A 20,739-nucleotide genomic window follows, 5' to 3' on the forward strand; every position below is an offset into this window, starting at 1 on the left:
AGCCACATTATCAATCCATCCATAAACCACCACCATCCCATCTCAACAACCACCCAGCCCACCACACTATTAAAACCCAGACCCAATAACAAAGCATTCCTCTGATAATGGCTCCAGCTGAAATTTAAATCAGATTTTGCATTTTCCACCCAAACAACACAATCCTCTCATATCATACACCATCCAATAACCAGATACACTGATATAGAAATCTTTAGTCTCAGGAACATTCCAGGTCAAAAAATTCAAACATAAGCATCGGAATCAGAAATCAATTCTCGTGCAAGGATGACTGGTAATGCCAAACTGACATCACAATTAAATTTTGGGGAATAACAGAAAATAATTTTGATGCTTACTATTTTGGTAATGTGTTATATATATATCACTGGTGTAGATACACCATTAACCCATAAAATTAAACTACGTATATAGTGTAAAGGCATCATTTTAATTATATCTAAACAATGAGATACCAGGTATTGCACTACTTTGAATAAGTAATGCTTCTCTAATAAAGAAGACTACTGTTACTTATTCTCAGTGGGCACCACTACCCAGGCAGCACCGTTTCAAAGCTTGTTGGCCTTTCATCAGTGGGTGAACAGGTACTCTGGTAATGCAAACATGCCACCACATGAGATATAATTAAAATGCCTTTACACTACATACATAGTTTAATTTTATGGGTTAACTATGGTGTATCTACACCGATATTAAATTTTGTGTGGTCAAAGGTTATGCATATAGCCTATATATTCAGGAGTAATTTATTATTTTTATTGGATATACAACAGCTCTGATCCCTACAATCTCACAGAATGATAGTTGCCAGCATCTATACTGTCAGATTGGTCAAGTGAGTAACATATTCGCCTAAGAAACAAAGGTCACAGGCTTCAATGCTGTCACCAGCACAGGTGTTGCAATTATTTAATATGAGGTATAAATAGTACTGTATGATTTCAGAAATCAATTCATTTAAACTGTGTGTGTGTGTGTGTGTGTGTGTGTGTGTGTATATATATCCCCAATATTTTAAATTAAATAAAATAAAACATAAGCCAGTAGTATGACAAAAACTGTAGAGTGAAAATTAACATAAAAATAACCCAAATAAACAAACGAACGAAAAACAAGAATAGACATAAATAGTAGCCCAGAAACCCTTGTATAATTTCAAACTTTAAATCCAATTAACAAAAACTATACAAAATTTAGGATAATGCCAATTACATATTAATTTAGCGGTACTCCCCCCCGAGAGGTACCAGTTCCGAAAGACGTGAAATATCACCAAAAGAGGGTTAAAGGAACTACCAAATGATAACAAAATCAAAATAAATTAAAATAAAATAGACTGACCATCATGCCCCATATCGACAGAGGACCACGAGGCCAATAATGGTCATGGAATCACTGTATTTCAATCGCTATACAAATCGTCGCAATGGTGTAAAGATCGAAGTACCAATTCACCCTCCCTCCTCCGATCGATCCACCAATGCAGAGGAATTGCACACAGCGGTGGTCCTTATGCAGCGAAAAAATAAATTATAGAACAGACAGCACTCTAGAGCAGAGCCACACCACTGACATACTGTAAGCTGAATCAGCTTATATAGAAAAAAAGGAAAATAGATGGCGGCACGGGCGTTGCTAAATTAGCATATCAACCCATTACTATTGAATTATATTAAATGTTAACGAAAGTTAAATTATAATAAAATGAATAAATAATTAAGCATTCATTAGAGGCAGCAACTTGCAATTCCTCCATATGAAGCCGAAATATATACTATCATTGAATTATATTAAAATTCTCTAATATTGGCCTCGTGGTCCTCGGTCGATATGGGGCATGATGGTCAGTCTATTTCATTTTAATTTATTTTGATTTTGTTATCGTTTGATAGTTCCTTTAACCCTCTTTTGGTGATATTTCATGTCTTCCGGAACTGGTAACTCTCGGGGGGTACCGCTAAATTATATGTAATTGGCATTATCCTAAATTTTGTATAGTTTTTGTTAATTGGATTTAAAGTTTGAAATTATACAAGGGTTTCTGGGCTACTATTTATGTCTATTCTTGTTTTTCGTTCGTTTGTTTATTTGGGTTATTTTTATGTTAATTTTCGCTCTACAGTTTTTGCCATACTACTGGCTTATGTTTTAATTTTATTTAATTTAAAATATGGGATGTATTTCAGCTTCATAGCTGAAATTGCATGTTGCTGCCTCTAATGAATGCTTAATTATTTAATTATTTATTTTCACTTTATTATAATTTAACTTATTTTAATATAATTCAATGATTTTATATATATATATATATATATATATATATATATATACACTATCATCAAGAATAATACCATAGAGAAGTTATATGCTATAGGGGGGAAGAAAAATTAAGAATTAGATTAAATAAGATTAGATAAGACTGAATTACAATAACATGAATTATGGATCAGGGTCACTGCTATCGCAAAAGTATCCTACAGCCATAATGTATATATAAAATATTAGTATAAAATAGAAGTTTATTTGCATAGAAATGAACTAATGAAAATATGGTGTACCCTGGGAGCGATATACGTTGTGAATGAAGGGGGGGGAAGGAAGGAAGGAAGGAACCGGAAAAAAATAATTGTAACTATAGAAAAGTAAACCAAATGAATTTTTTGAAGAGACGACCTAGGTGGAGATAGCATTGAAGAGTCTCTCATAATTTGTGTCTTCATCAGAGGTCATCCACCAAAATCTTGAAAAAGCCAGCAATGCCCTTACTTCTGTTTCCGACATGTTCTGTATGTCAAAGTACACGTGCGAAAGTCCAAGTGGTAATGTCAATTTTAAATTTTGAATAAAAATTTTAATAATAGTATAACAGGTTTAGAATTACATAATATGTTAATAAGGTATTGCATACAGAACATGGATGACCTTACAGAAGTAAGCAGAACACTGTGAAAGTTCCGTTAACACACTCGAAAAAGTCTGTTTTACACTGCAAAACGGTAGATTTATCACTTTTGTAAGCATATCAATTTATAAGCATATAAATTAAAAGCAAATGACGAAACCTTCCATAACAAGCGCATAACACATATTGAACAAGGATTAGCGAGAAACATCCACGCTCGCGATTTTGTCACCCCTCTCCCCCCACCCACTGAACGCTGTTTTGACCGGGAAAGATAATTTTAGCCACGCCCATGTTTTTTTATGGCAGAAAATATTCATGGCGCTTTAAAATTCACATTTTTTAGGTTTCATTTTATATTAAGTCGGCGATCGCAAATACAGATACTGCGAATAGAGGGGGTTTACTGTACATTCAGCACAAAATCTGGTGAATTAAGATAGCTACTATAATGATGTTATTCCATATCCAATGAGGTACTATTTAACCAAAATGAACTTGTGTAGGTGAACTGTCATGAAATAAAATCCATTACTCATAAACCTATAACTCTGATCTTTTTTCACTGCTTGCATTGCTAATTCCATATGAACAGTCAGCTTCACATCATACACTGATGAGCCAAAACATTATGGCCAGCGAGTCGTTATGCAAATCAAAGCAACTGCAGGTGAACTACGACGTTTGCGAGGGTCGGGACATGGTATAAAAAACACCCAATACTGAGCTCTGTTAATCAATGTTACTCTTGTTCTTCAAATGGGAAAGGCAACGGACTTAAGTGAGTTTGACAAAGGCCAAATTGTAATGGCCAGATGACTGGGTCAGAGCATATCCGAAACAGCACAGCTGGTGGGGTGCTCACAGTCAGCCATGGTTAGTACCTACGGAAAGTGGTCCAAGGAGGGAAACCCACAAACCACCGGCAAGGTGTTGGACAACCGCAGCTCATCGATGCTCGACGCGAGCAAAGGCTCACCTTGATCATCGATGAGCCGCGGTGAGCGAAGGCTCTCCTGGATGGTACGTGGCAACAGAAAGGCAACTGTGGCAAAACTTTCCGGTAATTGGAATGCTGGCGATGGGAGTAATGTGTCACATTACTCCCATGCGGCTGTGTAGCCGCAGGCCACTCTGAGTGCTCGTGCTAACCACGGTTCATAAGCAACAGTGCCTACAATGGGCATGCAAGCATCGAAACTGGACCTTGAGTGATTGGAAGAAGGTAGTCTGGTCCGATGAATCACATTTCCTGTTGCATCATGTGGACGGCCAGGTATGTGTGCGTTGTTTACTTGCAGAAGTGCTGGCGCCTGGATGCACCATGGGACAAAAACAAGCTGGTGGTGGCATGTCATGCTGCTGGGATACCCTGGGTTCAGTCATCCATGTGCCGGGCACTCTGATGTCTACCACCTACCTAAACATCATTGCTGACCAAGTACTTTCATAGCAACAATCTTGCCCTCTGGCAGCGCTGTCTTTCAGCAGGATAATGTGTCATGCCACACCGCCTGGATTGTTCAAGACTGGTTCCCGGAACATGAGGAAGATTTCCAGGTATTGCCCTGGCCTCCAAATTCTCCAGACAATCAACCCCATCGAGCATCTGTGGTTTGTGTTGGAACAGCAACTCCAATCTGCAGTGTCTCAACCACAGACGTTACAGCAGTTAAAGGATCTGCTGGTTACCAGATACCACAAGACACATTTTGAAATCTTGTAGTTTCCATGCCTCGCCAGATACAAGCTGTTTTGGCTGCATGTGGAGGACCAACATCATATTAGGTAGGTGGTCATAATGTTTTGGCTCATTGGTGCACGTTGATTTTGAAAAAAAAAAAATCAACGAATTGCAGATCATCAATGATACTTTCACAGCTCTCTAAAATTCCACTGTAGCAGAAATTTTCTGAATTTATTGGATGACTGTTGTCTATAGTGACATATTAGAAATGCAATAAGAGAAAACAATGCTCCTGATCTGATTATCAAGTGACTCTTCATGAATCAATAATCTCTAAACAAAGGCACACCGCTGGGTAATAGTGATCATAATACATTGGGGTGGGATTTACTTAAGGATATTAGCACTGACAATAGTAAAGAGAAGGAATTTGGCTTTTGTAAAAGGTAACTAATGGTCTTAGATAGGTCCTAAATTCTTTTCAGCGAGACAAATCGATGATGTAAAACTATCAACTGCAAATTTTAAATGGGAAGCATTCAAGAAAATAATCACTGAAGCTACTAAGCTTCTTATACCAACCAAGTGATATTATTCAGGATTTAAAACTAAATGAATGTCAGATGTACTGATAAGACTAGTGGCAGAGAAGAAAACTACATGGGATATAATATAAATTATCAGAGGAAACAGAAACCTACGGCAAATACAAACTAGTCTACAATCAAGTCACTAATAGGGTTATGCAGATAAAGGGATTATGAGAGGCATTTGGCAAAGAATGCAAAGAATTCTTTGCACATGTTAACAGCAGAAGGAAAACCTACATTGGGCCAATGTGGTTTTCCTTCTGCTGTTATGTAACCCTTTCCTTCTACTAGATACAAATGACACGATTGATGCTCCTGCTTCAATGAGAGGGAACCTTATTGAAGTATTTAAGGCTTTAAATAGATTGGGTAAACTAAATGCTAATGGCATCCTTATTCTTTCTTAAACAAGAGATAAACTTAAAACAAAATTTAAACAGAATAGCTACCAATAGAGATGTGGAAATTCTTTTCAGCCAGAGAGCAACTGATTATTGGAACAAACTTTCATCTGGTGTTGTGAGAGTAGATACTTCTAATAAGTGTAAGGAAGCATTAGAAAAATTATTAGAGGGGATGAACAGTTGCAGTGAATAGTTTTTTTTTTTTTTTTTTTGGCTGATGCTGTATAAAGATGCTCAGTGCTGATGAGAAGAGATTTTTCCTCACACACACTACAGAAGGACGGTTGCAAAATAGATGTGGGAAGTTTCCTATAGCCAATGGGTGGCTGATTGCTGGAACAAGCTTCCATCTGTTGTTGTGGAAGTTGATAACTTGGATAAATTCAAGAAAGAACTAGACAAACTATTGGAGGGAGTAAATAGGTAAAATGGAAGGTGGCGTTCTTTTTTTTTTTTCTTGTTTTTTTTGACTGATGCTGTATAAACTTGCTTCCTTGCATCAATTTGTCTCTACTAATACTTGAGCTACTTTGCACACAAGGCTGTATTTCATTAAATTGCTACTATATGCTTTTGTTATAATTACATTTCAGATAGAAACTTTTAATATATAGTGTGATATTCTTAACATTTTATGAATATCACACAAAATAGTGTGATATTCTTAACATTTTGCTATTACCGTGCATAAAGATTACAATGCAAGGTGTCACCTTGTGCATTTGAACATAAATTGCAATTACTATCAACTTCTAAATAATGCCACTACTTCCCGATAAATAACAAATCTACCATTTTTGGAAGTTTTGTTATTATATTACATTCTAGAACTTTTTGAACATACCTTGTATTATCCATTTTAAGATCAGAAGTGGTTTACTACAAAAAAAAAAAAAAGTTTGATAGCTTTCAGACATTACAGTTCCTCAAAATATACTTTTCCAAAACTACATTGTTAGGTTAAAGAATTCTTGCACTTTTCCTATTGTTCAAGATCAAAGTTAAGCATAACTTTAATTTATTTTTTTTATTGCATATAAAACTTACAGCCATTGCAATTGCCATTTCTGATTCTGTGACTGTATCCATAGGAGAAGAGACTAGAGGTGCCTGTAATGTTATCTTTTTGGTAAGAGGTGAAGCCAGTTCCTGAAATTAAGATTAAAGGAATAGTCTTCATTGATTATAATAATATACAATATCGGATTCAATTTAAAGTGAAATCTAAATCTGTAAAAAAATAAACTGTATAAATAGTATAATAAATGCAGTATAATAATTATCACTCATCCTTATTTATCACTCATCCTTATTCAAAAAATACAAAAATCGAATTATACACAAATTTCAAGACACATTTATCAAAAACTTTTTTAGAAATCTGAATCTATAAAACTTTTAATATAGATAACTTTCTACCAAACAATGTGGAACAACATTCTGAAAAATTTCTTCCAAATTAATGCGTATCACAGTGTAATGAGTAATTTAAAATTAAATGTGAATATGAAATACAATAAACCATATTTAAAGTTTTGACACGTTCCAAATATACATTTTGTTAAATGTTTTGTTCAATTACATAGCAAGTTTTTGTGCAAGGAATTTTTTCCATTTGAGAAGCCTGAGTTTTGTGTGTGGCTACACACAAAACAGCCAAATGATTAACTAATGCTATTTACAAAACAATACATAGAAAATAACTCGCACCTTCTCAGCTGTCCCTCATATGAACATTAATTAGCACTCCTCACCACTCTGGTCATCATCATTCTTTGAGAAGTTTTTTTTTTTTTTTTTAAAGTGCAGCCTGCAACGTGAATATTATTTCACATACAGTCTCACCATCATCTTATACAGAAGAACCTTCTCCCTACTTGCAAAAGGCCTAAAAATCATAAACAGTACCTTCCAACTACATGGTAAATGTCATCTCTGACTGCATCACAACCCCCAAGTCTTTTTCATCCAAGTTTATGGGTAAAATCTGTATTTTTGCTCCCCACGTGAAAAGCCTTATATTTAGAAGCATTAAACTTCAGCTGCCCTCTTGCAGACTATAGATGCAACTGACCTATCATTTTGAAACAACACAACCTGGTCTACCTTCAAATCATCACCAAACTTGGACAGTTTCTCCTGTATATCTCTCCAAGATTGTGAAGGAAGATTAGAAACAGGAAGGGGGCCCACCACTGTTCACTGAAGGACTCCACTTGGTCCACCCCAAAGAAGATCCATTTCTGACTACCCTCTGTCTCCTATCTTTCAGCCACTCTTGGCCTAACAAAGGATCATTAACAGTAATCAATTTTCTCTAGTCTGTTTTCAGCAGTACATCAAAGGCTCTACTGAAATAAAGGTAAATAATATCAAAGCTGTTTCTTGCATCAAATTATTCATTGAATTTTGTCATAATAATTAAATAAATTAGTCATAAAACTACTCCCTCATAAACCCTATGCTGTAATCAATTAAGGACACCATTCCAATTGAGATGGTACTATAGTGTATCCTTAATGATAGGATGCATGATCTCCCCCACCAATGAAATCGAACTCTCCATCTATAGTTTTCGATCACCTCGTTTGTGGATTGGGGTAACATTAGCACTTTAAGGGGGAATGTCCTGGAATAATGATCTCATTAACATTCCCAATAAGTTGATGCACTCTGTTCCAGCATTTATTTTGTTTATTTATCTTTTTCAGTATAACATCCACCCCTCGTGCCAAGCCTTTCCCCAGCTTCAGTAACTCTTCTACATGATAGTCACGATGCTTATTTCATATCAGCCAGACTCCCTCTCCCCTCAAAACCCATGGTTCAAACAATCTTTCAACTGTAAATACCACTGCAAAGCTACACCTGTCTAACTCATTTTTTTTTTTTTTTTTGGAATTCACAGACAAGTACTATTCAACATTCCCATTTTGAGTGATTTTCATACTCCACTTTTGCCTGTCCCATGACTTCAGCGGTTGTATTACATATATATGTTTATAATACTCAAATCCATATCTGGAAATAGTAAGACAGTTATAGTAAAAGTATTCATCATATAGTACAAGGAAACCACAGGCTTCTGCTGCACGGGCAAAAAAAAAAAAAAAACCCAAGCAGATAAGAAAACACAAATTATATGGTTCCCTCCTCGCACAGGTAAATATCCAGTTGACCTTTGAATTTATTCAAACTGTCAGCCTCAACTACTTGTGAGGGCAACTTGTTCCAGTAATCAACGACTCGCTGGCTAAAAGAAAAAACTTCCTACAACCTAAACCTCTAGCCCTGTAATTTGAATTTATGACCCCTAGTTCTGGACCATTAATTCCACCCTAAGAGCCTTGTAAATCTCAATCAGGTCACCTCTGAGGTGCCTGGTTGCCAAGCTCTGTAGCCCAGTCAGTCTTTCCTCATACGGTTGTGTCTGTTAATCTCACCATTCGAGTTGCCCATCTTTGGACCCTTTCAAGAAGCTCAATGTCTGTTTTCAGATGGCCTCCATACTTGAAAAAAGTATGGAAACATCTGAAAAAAAGAAGAAACATGTTTACAAGGCAACTCACCACTAACATATCTACCCTGCAAGTTAAATATGATCAACAAAACAGAGTTAACTGTTGCAGGCTAAAGAGTAAGAATAAGATTGATCACGTCTTGTGTTTTTTGTTCATCAAAAATATTGAAATATTGAGCTGATTAACAATTCATATAAATACAGAAAAATAAGGATCTAGTGAGGAAATTCTATTAGCAAATGAGACAGGGGGAGGTCTAAGTTCATTTAGATTATTACAGATGTCAATTAATCTTATCCAAAATTGGACAGTATTTGGAGAAACCCCACAAAACAATATAGCAAAAATACAGTGATTTTATCTGTGTAAGTTCAGGATTAAGGTCAAATAAAGTTGTATTCTGCAAGTGAAATGATGTAGGGGAAACAACACTTTAAACTGGCTTATCCCAATGTTCCACCACTAGAAGCAATTTCAGGTTCGACTTTAGAGCTACAGACCAGACTTCATCAACAAACACAGAGGTAAGCAGACATGAAGTTATGTATTTCAGGAAAATAACAGGATCAAAAACATGCAACAGATTTTGTCTTGGAAGCCAATTTTTTTTTCACTGCTTTAAAGTTTAACTGCTTACAAGGAAATGAGGGCAGAAATTTAGAGACTACTCCAAAATACTTAAGAAAATCAACTGATTCAATTAGCTTAGATTAAACTAATTGCCAAATCCATAATTGAATAATTTTCTTAATTATGACATATAAACAGATTTATCAGGATTAGTTTCAAGCTCAAATTCCCTAAAATAGTTGACAAGTATGGAAAGCAATTTATTAATAAGCAGATTGTTTCACCAAGATTTTTCTGGCAAAGAAATTGCCCAAATTTAATGTTATCAGTATAAGAGATTTATGGTATGTTTAGGAGAGGAGGAATTAAGGCAAAAGAAAAATGATCATGCACCCTCTTGTGGAATCCTAGAACAAACTGACTGATGATAAATGTGGGTCCTGTGCTTGAGGAATGAGAGTATGATTTATCACTAACAAATGAATAAAATGTCTTCTGATATGGCATAGAAGTGCTCGAAGAGATCAGTCAAAACTGAAAAATGAACTGCTTCAAAAGCCACAGAAAGATTTAAATAAACTGTTTCAAGTTGACTGTTTTGATTGCTAGAATTAGAAGCTAAAAACAGTTTCAAATAGATTGAACAGATTGGAAACCCGTTTTTCTCAATGAATATGAGGAAAATCACAGAAAAATTCACTGAGTGAAAGGAAGATATCTCCAAAGTAATTTTAACAAAAAGAATGAAATGTAAGGAACCAATCCTTACAGACTCATTAGTTTTTTGGTATAGGAAAGATCTGATAAACAAGCCAAAATGTGAAAAATATTGTTTTTAAGCAGAAATTAAAGATAGATAAAACCAAGTCAGTAATAGAGACTAGTATATAATATATTGTATTATATATTATCTATATAATATATAGATAATACAAGCAATAATCACAAAAGAATTCAGAAAGTGTCTCAGAGTTTGTAGGTGCATTTCATACAACTATGCTAGAATAGTGGGTTTCAAAATTAGCCAAAGTCCATCAAAGTGCACTGAGTAGTGCTGTTAAAAATTTGAACTTTGAATTTTTTTTATGTAAAGTGGTAGCCCAAAATTATCCAATGTGAGCCAAAACTTATATCCATGTGATGAATTTTTAATTAAGGACTCCAATAGGAAATGTCATCAAAATCCTTAACCATGACCAGGTCAATTTGATAATTGTAAGACATGTTTAATTTCCATCCTGGAAGCACTTTTCTCTCTGCCTCCATGACAGAAATATTTTTTTGCTGCTTTTCTTTTAATGTAAAACATTCATAAAAAGGATGGGTGAAATGGGAAGGGGTTTTCTTTTTTTTTTTTGGCTGATGTTGTATACGCTTGCTTTCTTGATTCACATGCCTCTGCTAATGCTAAAAAGTCATATATATCAAGAGATGGTATCCATGCAATCAGACCATTCTGTGGATCCCATTTAAGGGTATTAAGGTCATTTAAATGGCAAATTTAACATAACAAATATATTTAGCCGAGGTTATATATGCATGCCAATTTGCCAGGTTTTCATGCAAATAATATAATACAGTACTGCAAGTACTTATTCAACATTCCCTGTAAGTATACCTTACAGGAGAATGTTCAATAAGCATTTATAACTTAGAGGGAATGTTGATAAACATTTGAGAAATATATCATTTAATGAATGGCAATTTGATACAAAAATCAAAATTATTTCAGTTGACAGAGGAAACTAATTCCCACACAATCAAGTAAGGTGTCTAAAATGCACAGAATTGTAATGTCCTTCCAACAGTCTCCATTTATAAAAGCAAAGAAATTTTTTTACTTAAATTCATCAAATAAAAATTAATGTTGTAGTGTGACTTATAGTAAATTACAGGTCAATTCCTAACAGAATGTAAGCACACTTAATTCATTTTGGTTGAATATCACCAAGCATGAAATATTGCTACTGACTATGAATAAGTGATAAGCTAAGTATGAATACATATTTGAAGAAACACTGGGAAAATACTCAAAGGTTTCAAGAATAGAAATTCATCTGATTCAGACTCAAATTTCTACATCCTTAATTTAAAAACTCTCAAAATAATATTTTTTTGCTGCTTTTCTTTAGCTCTGAAAGAAAAATCAAGATATGTTTTTAAGAATAAATATTAACCAATTAACTTGTAAAAATACAAAAAAGCACTTCACACAATATCCTTGAACTAAGAGATTATGATATCCTTTCAACTTTCAAACACTTCTGATAACGAGCATTCTTATCTGTTTTGTTTACAGGATGTCCTTGAGAATTTCCCCTTTTATGATTATCATAAGTATACAGTGGAACATATTAGTTACTTCATGAAATAAAAAATATGTTAAACAACAAATGATAAATTATAAAATATCTGAAAGAACTATTTAAGACGAAGCTAATTAAATACACATATTTTGCACATATTTAAGTGAGAAAGATGTGCATGCAAAACAGACTAATTGCCCTTTAAAATAGAATTAATAGCGCACGCACACGCACACACACACATTTACTTAAGATATTTATATATTTCTTTATGCATTTAGTCCAGAACTTCATATTTTGATTAAATAAACATAATCAAGAAAAGTTCTTAGAACAAACTTTCTGATATCTACTCATAATAAAGTCTTCCTCAAGCCTTTAGTAAATATTTTTGCATATTCTCTCAAAGAAAGAGCATGTCTGTTCAAAGAAATTCCAGTGGTACTGTAAAGTAGTACATTTTATTTAATATTGTAAGCATGCGCAAATAATAAGAATTTCCAAATTATGATTATCTTAAGTATACAGTGGAACACATTAGTTACTTCATGAAATAAAAAATATGTTAAACAACAAATGATAAATTATAAAATATCTGAAAGAACTATTTAAGACAAAGCTAATTAAATATGCATATTTTGCACATATTTAATAACTACTTAAAAGTATGATTTATCAGACGGCCTTACAATGTCTGATTTGCTGTTAATAAAGAACAGTTGGGTTAAAATTCTGTAATTTTTTAAGGCCAATGCTTACGCAAACATGTAGTGCACTTCTGTATACTCCTCTGCCCTACCAGGTCATACAGGAGCTTATCCTCTAAATTTATATTAAATTGTCATGAACAAACAGATCTTAATTATTATTTTTTTTTTCTCAAGTACTAAGATAATCCACAAAACTCTTTTTTACTACAGAAAACAGATATGCTCAATGCAAAATATGCTGGTCATTGTAGATCACTTATATACAAAATTCAGTTCTGTATGCTAGCGAAATTTGATAAATAAATTAACATAATAAATGCACTGTCTAAACATATCCGCTACTGTACAGTATTGAGAATTATATAAAATAACGATATAAATATATTTAAATCTTGGTTCATTAAAAGAACCAAGTCTATTCACAATCCAGACATGTTAATTTAAATGGCATAAAGGACAAATGCGACAAAAAGAAACTTATTAAAATGTTTATATTCAAAACAAAATTAAATATAAAGAGTTTAAATGAAATAGAATGTGAATAATAAGATTTTTTAAAAAATGAAACTTAACCCTTAATCTGAAGTATCCCCCCCTACACTCCCACACAATCTAAGGTATATTGTATTTTGTTACAAAACAAATAAAAAAAATTAAATGAAATACTGTAAAAATCATTTATCACCAATAAATAATTATAATGAAAGGTTTCATTTATCATAATATTAGTAACGGCCGCATGGTGCAAGAAAGTCTATGGCTTATGCTTCACCAGCCAAAAAAAAAAAAATCCGAACAAAACAATGATAAAAACAAAAAAAAATAATAAAATAAATAACTAAATAATAATAATTAATAAATACTATATAAATACTCAAAAGGCAGCAGTGCCAATAAACAAAAACATTTCAAAAAAGAGAATTTTTTCTGCTATTTATCACCAAAAATAACATATATTGGTAACTTGGGTCAAACAAAAATGAGAAAAAAAAAAAAAAAAAAAAACTTTCAAGAGAGAGAGAGAGAGAGGGGCTTTGGCCAAAATGCTCTGGCATTGTCTGAATGGCATTCTCCCAAACTTTTCTTCCAAATAATTAGCATGTGTCATACACTGCAGTGGGCAAATTATGCACATTCCCATGAAATGCAATAAGCATATTTTAAAATTCCTTGCTTGTTTGTTCCTTCCTTCCTTCCCCCATGAAGAATAAATGACACATTATCAAAAAATTTCCTTTTTGATAATGTGTCATTTATTGTTTGTTGGTATTCTGTTCTTGTGCTTGTGTTAAGCATAATATTTTTGATTTTTAGTACCTTTCAAATTACTTACAAATTGATGATTTCCAATGTTTAAGTTTTTATGATTTGAAATTGTGGCAGTATTTCATTTCTTCATATTCAAAAGCAAAGCAATGCCATATATACACTTTGAAGGCTAAACAGACCTGTGATTATAACTAATTACTAAATTTTAACAAATTAAAAGAATAACATTGTCTGACTGGTTAAATTGGAAATTACAATGGATTTTGATTCATGTGTTTTTTCACTGAAATGTTGAACATTAGTTAATTTTTACATTTTTGTGAGAATTACAGCAGATAGTTTACTTTTTATGTAATGTAAATATCAGAGATAAGAAACAAATCCATAAGGAAATTCTCTGTAAACTCTGGCTCCAGAAAGTAGAATTAAACTTATGTTTAAGTCAACTTCTCTACTCTGGCATGTAAAAGTATTACCATCTCACCAAAGCCAAAAAGGAGCCTTCAAACATGTGGATAATCCTCATAACAATTTCTATTACCTGCAATTTCCTGTAAAAAGGTAATTTATATTACCTGTAATGGCTGAGTTTTGCCACACCTTGTGAATAGCATTGAACTAAACTTCATCCAAGGCAATCTGTTTCCCCTTCAGCTCGATATTGTTTTAACAGCCTGCAGGTATTTCCATCTCCAAAGAATGATGTCATCCCATCCAAGTAAAGCAAAAAACCCACAAGTATATCTGCATTTATTATAAATTCATATATTAAATAAATAAATTGCCAGTCAAAATTCTTTGAATGTCCTGAGACTAAAATTAGGTAGCTCTGTGTCATCTGTTATATCTTCAATGCTTTTGCTGCACCATAATTTCATAACTTCTAATAAAAGAATTTCATCCCTTCAGTAGAAGTTGTGCACTTTCGAATGGATGTGCTGAAAAAATAAAGTCATGTACCTCTGAAATAATGTATGCACACCAGTACTTGATGGTGGCTTTCAGCATGGCAGAAATTAACAGTCCAGTGGTCACCATTTCAGCTAATCTTTTGGATAGTGCAAACAGAAATATGGTTAATTTGTTTGTATGGCTTGCAACTGTATTTGTTGACTCTCCAGTACTTTCACAGCTTTAAGTTTGGAATACATGTTAATAATTACCAGTTTAGTTTAATACAACGACTTAAATAGCTTTACAGTGTGAATGAATCTCCACTTATTACAGTTGACATGTTAATATGCAAAAGTTTATTACAACCCAAACCAGAATGAAGTATTAAACAAAAAGCCTAACCACTGCATAGCCTTTATACAAATGGGATAATCACCTCTTTCTCCATGCTTGTTGTTTGTTTGTTTTTTTGGTTTTTAGAAGCATTAGTAACTAAGGCCATATTGCTCTGGGGATATGCAGGGGTCATTCCCTGACCTTTCCGCATCCTCCATATTTGGTGGTCATGGGCTCAAACCCCAGTCTAATCAAGAAGCGTGCGCTATGCACTGCTGCTCCTGCCCACCTGGCTACGGAGGCACCCTTTCTCCTTGCATTTATCAGTTATATCTAAATTTCGTTTTTCAGCCCATCCAACTAGTTTACCAAATTCTTGTTGAAGCACCATACATATCATGATTTATGACATAAACTATGCTGTCCATCTTTGTATCAATCATAAAATTAGAAGAAAAGCTTATCAGAATGAAATTTTTTTTTTTTTTTTTTTTTTTTTTGTGATGCTTCTTTCTTAATCCTAAATGGCCTCTGGCAGTTGTTTTCACTAGCAAATGTTTGCATGCACTGCTACATTTTAAATTTGTGAGTCAGTAGCTACATGAAGCTTAACCATAATATAACTTTCCATATTTACGAAAAATAACTTAACATAAACATATGTAAATGTTCTGACAAACATTAATCTACACACACACACACAATAAATACAAAAACCAAGTTTTATTGTAGAGCGAAGATTGTACGGTCAATATTATAGACTTGATATGGCTAACTACTATAGCAGCATTTTTTAACCTTTTGAGAAATGGGAACACCAAAGTTATAAATTATTTCTTCCAACCATTTCCAGTACAGAAACCTTTGTCTTCAAGACTATAAAATAAAATAAAACAAGATAATTTGTTTTTGTTTTTAGTATATTCTATGTAATATGGGTATATTCTCTTTTCATTTTAAGACTGAGCCTGTCATGAGGAGTCAATGAGACTCCTTTCAGCAATTCATGCTCCTCAGAAATTCTATATACACAGCTGAAACTCCTAACAGCTGTTTTTAAAAATGTTTTCTTTGACCTCTCCACTGAATATCACAGAAATCTGTTGATTACTGCACAAATAGGAAAAATTCAGGAATTAAGGTAAGTCTAATCATATTAGCATTAGCATTTGATGCAAGAAAGCAAGCTTATGCAGCATCAGCCAAAAAAAAAAAAAACCCACTTCCACTTCACCCCTCTGTTCGTTCAAAATACCTGTCCAGCTGAGCCTTAAACTTATTTAGGCTATCAACCTCCACCACAAGGGATGGAAGTCTGTTCCACCAACCAACCACCCACTGGCTAAAGGCAAATTTCCGCACGTCTATCCTACATCTGTCTTTCCTCAATTTGAATTTATGCCCTCTCAGGTGATTTTTCTGAGCTAGAGGAAGAATCCCATCAGCATTGAGCATGCTTAAACCATTCAAGGCTTTATACACCTCTATCAGATCACCTCGCTGCTGCCTAGTCTCCAGACACTGTAATTTGCAAAACTTAAGCCTTTCTTCGTAAGAGCACCCCTTTGTTCCATTCACTAATCTTGTTGCCCTTCTCTGTACTCGTTCCAGCAGCTCTACATCCTTCTTGAAATGAGGCCTCCAGACCTGTATACAGTACTCTAGGTGTGGCCTGACCATTGCCTTATACAATGGAATAATCACCTCCTTATAACTGCTGGAAAAATTCCTGTATATCATTGACAATACTCCATGAGCTACTCTTGCAGCCCGTCTGCACTGCTCAGAGAACTTCATATCTGCCTGCACAACCACCCCCAAGTCCCTTTCATTCTCTACCACTGTCAGTGTAGTACCACAGAGTTGATACGTTGCTCTGGGGTTGCTGTTTCCCATGTGTAGTACTTTACATTTGTCAACGTTAAACTTCATTTGCCACCTCTCAGCCCATCTGCTCAACCTTTCCAGATCCTGTTGCAGCAGCATAGTGTCAGTACTGTCCTTGACAACCCTGCCAACCTTCATATCATCTGCAAACTTGGACATTTAGCTTGATATACCATCATCAATATCATTTATAAATACAGAAAACAATAATGGATCCAACACTGAGCCCTGAGGGACTCCACTAATAACATTAGTCCACGATGAGCAGTGTCCATTGATTACCACTCTGTCTTCTCCCCCTCAACTACCCCTTTATCCATAGCAGCAACTTGCCTCCAATGCCACACTGCTCCAATTTGTGTAGCAGTCTTCCATGTGCAACATTATCAATGTGTATATGCACACATTGATTGGCATCTGTCACCTACAATTATTGACAGTGAGCAAGTTTTTGTTGATATGTATTTTCCTCCAATTAGTAATACAGTACTCTGACTCTGTGTCATCATCTGGTTGATGCAACATCATCACTGTTGATGCAAATATTACACATTTTTCAGCCAGTATTCCTGTTATTGACAAGCTGGCATCCATCTGCATATATTCACCGAAACATGTGGATTTTTCAATTTGCATTTTGCTAATCAGCAGGGTTAAAGGGAGTTTTAATTTCAAAAAGTAATCAAAAACATGTTTTTAATATGAAAAACATTTTTCAACTCTTTCAAAAAAGATTGGGAAAAAAAAAAAAAAAAAAAAGGTGCCATCAAAACAGTGAATAAATTGGAATTATGTTTTGCTGATTTTTCAAATGAAATGTATGGGGTAAAGTGACCCCATATGCATAGAGAAACAACCTTTTGTATTACTGGTGATGGGTTAAAGTGCATCAAAACTTCTGCAATCATTGTTGTATTGATATAAAAACATTCAAATTTTGCACCATTGTTAAAGAATTGATGTAGAAACAAAAGACTACTTGGCAGTTTTCTATGTAGTTTTGTATGAGTGTAATCAATATCAGAAAATTGTTTTTCTTAAGTCCATAAACTATAAATAAAAAAAAAAAAAAATTAACATGATTCGATAACATAAATATACCATACAGTACATAACATAGTTTAAAAGAGTGTTGTTTGTAATGCAATCAAATTAACATGATTAGTATGGCATTATTATTATTTTCACATCTAAGTTTCATGTGTTGTTTTAAATTAGACTAAAATCATGCTTCAGACTAGAGCAGCAAAGCAAAGGAACTCAAAGTAACAGGAATGCTTTGGTTCAGGGAACTACCCTTAGTAGTTCTCCTAAGAATCAGGATTATATTATGTGTTACTTGTTCCCTCTTTGCAAAGCCACTTTCAGTTTCAGCAAGACAAGATACAGCCATTGGGGTTGCTTTTTTTTTTCTCTCTTTTTTTTTTTTTTTCCCTCTTTTTTTTTAGTTGTTGGCACATCGATTTCTGTGGCCATAATGCACCTCCCACTCTGACCCAAGCCCGAGGCGGGATTCAAACCCACGACCTTTGGGTTGCCAGGCAGGTACTTTACCCACCCGACTAGCCCAGTCAAGGACAAAGGTTAAGAACAAAGTCAGCATTCTGACGAGCTTATATGAGGGCTTAAAGGATAGAGTTAATGCCCCTGAAAGATTAAAAGAGAGTGACCCATCAAGCACTCAGCTGGAATAGGACCAAGGTGTGTCTGCCAGTGGCTAAAATTTACAAGGTTTTAGAGCAGCTATCATCATTTAAGGGCACAAAAGGTGATACTGTTGTACATGTTGGTGATAACAACATTAAGCATATAGGTTCTGAGGATTTAATTAACAAGTACAGTGCAACACTGAGAAAAAGTCATGAGTTACAATTTAAACTGAAAATTGTCTGCAATTCTGCCTACTCATGAGGAGGAAGTACATGATGACGACAGTTTTGCCAATCAGTTTGACCATGGAGACTGCATAAGGCTCGTGAAGTACAGTTATTCTCAGCATGATCTGTTCTTCACAGCAGAAACGTCTTACAGGGATGAGATAAATTAAATAAAAGGGGTGCAAGAATATTTGCTGATGCTATCAAAGCAATGTTAGGCGAGTCAGAAAACTCCTAGATAGGGCAGATACACAAACTATTAGTTTAACAGCAGCACAGGCAGCAAGGTTCAGGTTATTTTTACAAGGTGCTTCTACTGGAACATGCAGCAGCTTGGAAAGCAAGGGATTGAGGATTTCAAGCCTTGCTTAGGTTCTCATGGACTGTGTTAAGGCAATAAGACTAAAAACAGGTGCACATGTATACTTGCATGTACACCAAGGGTGTCAAACTCAGGAGTACTCAGGGGATACACAGATTAAGGCATGCCTGATGTATACTAAACTATGAGTATAGTATTCAAATTTAGTGAATTTAGAGTACCAATCAAATCATCAAATCCAGACATTCTAGGAATATCAGAAATGTGGTGTCACTCAAATATAAGGGATGGAGAATTTGAATAAGATGAGTACAATGTGTACAGAAAGGACAGAAGGGAGAGTTCTGTTCTTAGTTAAGAGACATAAAATCTAAGACAGTGCATCCAGTTGACATGGGGAGGGCAGTGCAATATTTAGTCAGTTTGGTATAATTTAAGACTGGGAGGAAAAAAAAGGATTTTCTTTTCTTGATTTATTGGATGATTGTTGTACACCAGCATGTTAGAGAAGCAACAAGAGAATGCAATACTCCTGATGTGGTTATTCGCAGTGACACTTCATGTGTTAAGAATCTGTGGATAAACGATTCACAAAGTGACAAACAGTATACTGATGTGAATTTAGTTAAAAGTAACTACAGTCAAGGGCAAATGAAAGGCTTTTGCTTTCATGAAGGTGATCTCAGGTACTTTTTAAATTCCATGCAGTCAGACATGCAGATAATGTTAACAACAGCAAAATCTAAATGAGAAGCATTCAGGGAAGTAGTCATTGAAGCTACTAGACTTTACACTAACTAAGAAATATAGTTCAAGTGTTAGACCTAATCATCAGATGAAATGATAATGACTTGTAGCAGGGAAGAATAATGCATGGGATGCACATAACTTATCAGGTGGGTGATACATAGGCCTACAGTAGACAAACTAGTCTGCAATCAAGTTACAAAGGAGGCTAAGCAAGCTAAGGCAGATTACAATAAGTCTTTGGCAAAGGATGCAAAAAAAAAAAAGACTTCTATAAAACTAGAAGGAAGGGGATGAATCACACTGGTCCACTGGATATGAATGGATTAACTGTTGATGATCTTTCTCAGGTTGCAGAGAAACTCAATGGGCACTTGGCATCTACATTCCAGATCAGGAATTTTTTTAGGGATGACAATGAGAAAAGTTTATCAAATTCTAACTGGGGGCTAAATGATTTTGTAATAACTGAGGAAAGTGAAAGGAAATTTGAAACTGAACATAAAAAAGGCAACTGGGGCAGATGGATCTGTCCAATTATATTAAGGGAGGAAGCAAAGAAGATAAGCATATATTTAGCCATAATTGTAAGAGAAACCTTCAATTTAAGAGGTTCCTATGGATTGGAGATGTGCAAATGCATCCCTGATTCACAAAGAGGGATCAAAAGGTAGCTTGAGTAATTACACACAT

General features: G+C 34.5%; 1 protein-coding gene across 2 annotated transcripts in view; it reads right to left on the reverse strand.

Moving 5' to 3' along the window:
* The window catches only part of ras (Inosine-5'-monophosphate dehydrogenase ras), a 142,068-nt gene that overhangs the window by 104,419 nt on the left and 16,910 nt on the right, over positions 1-20,739 (reverse strand). For both annotated transcript variants that reach the window (XM_090385041.1, XM_090385042.1), the window contains one exon: positions 6,655-6,756. In XM_090385041.1, the coding sequence (XP_090241167.1) occupies positions 6,655-6,756 (102 nt within the window). The remainder of the gene's footprint in view (positions 1-6,654; positions 6,757-20,739) is intronic.

This window comes from Mastigoproctus giganteus, chromosome 11, assembly GCF_048544385.1.
Source record: "Mastigoproctus giganteus isolate SK-2022 chromosome 11, ASM4854438v1, whole genome shotgun sequence".
Taxonomy (NCBI): domain Eukaryota; kingdom Metazoa; phylum Arthropoda; class Arachnida; order Uropygi; family Thelyphonidae; genus Mastigoproctus; species Mastigoproctus giganteus.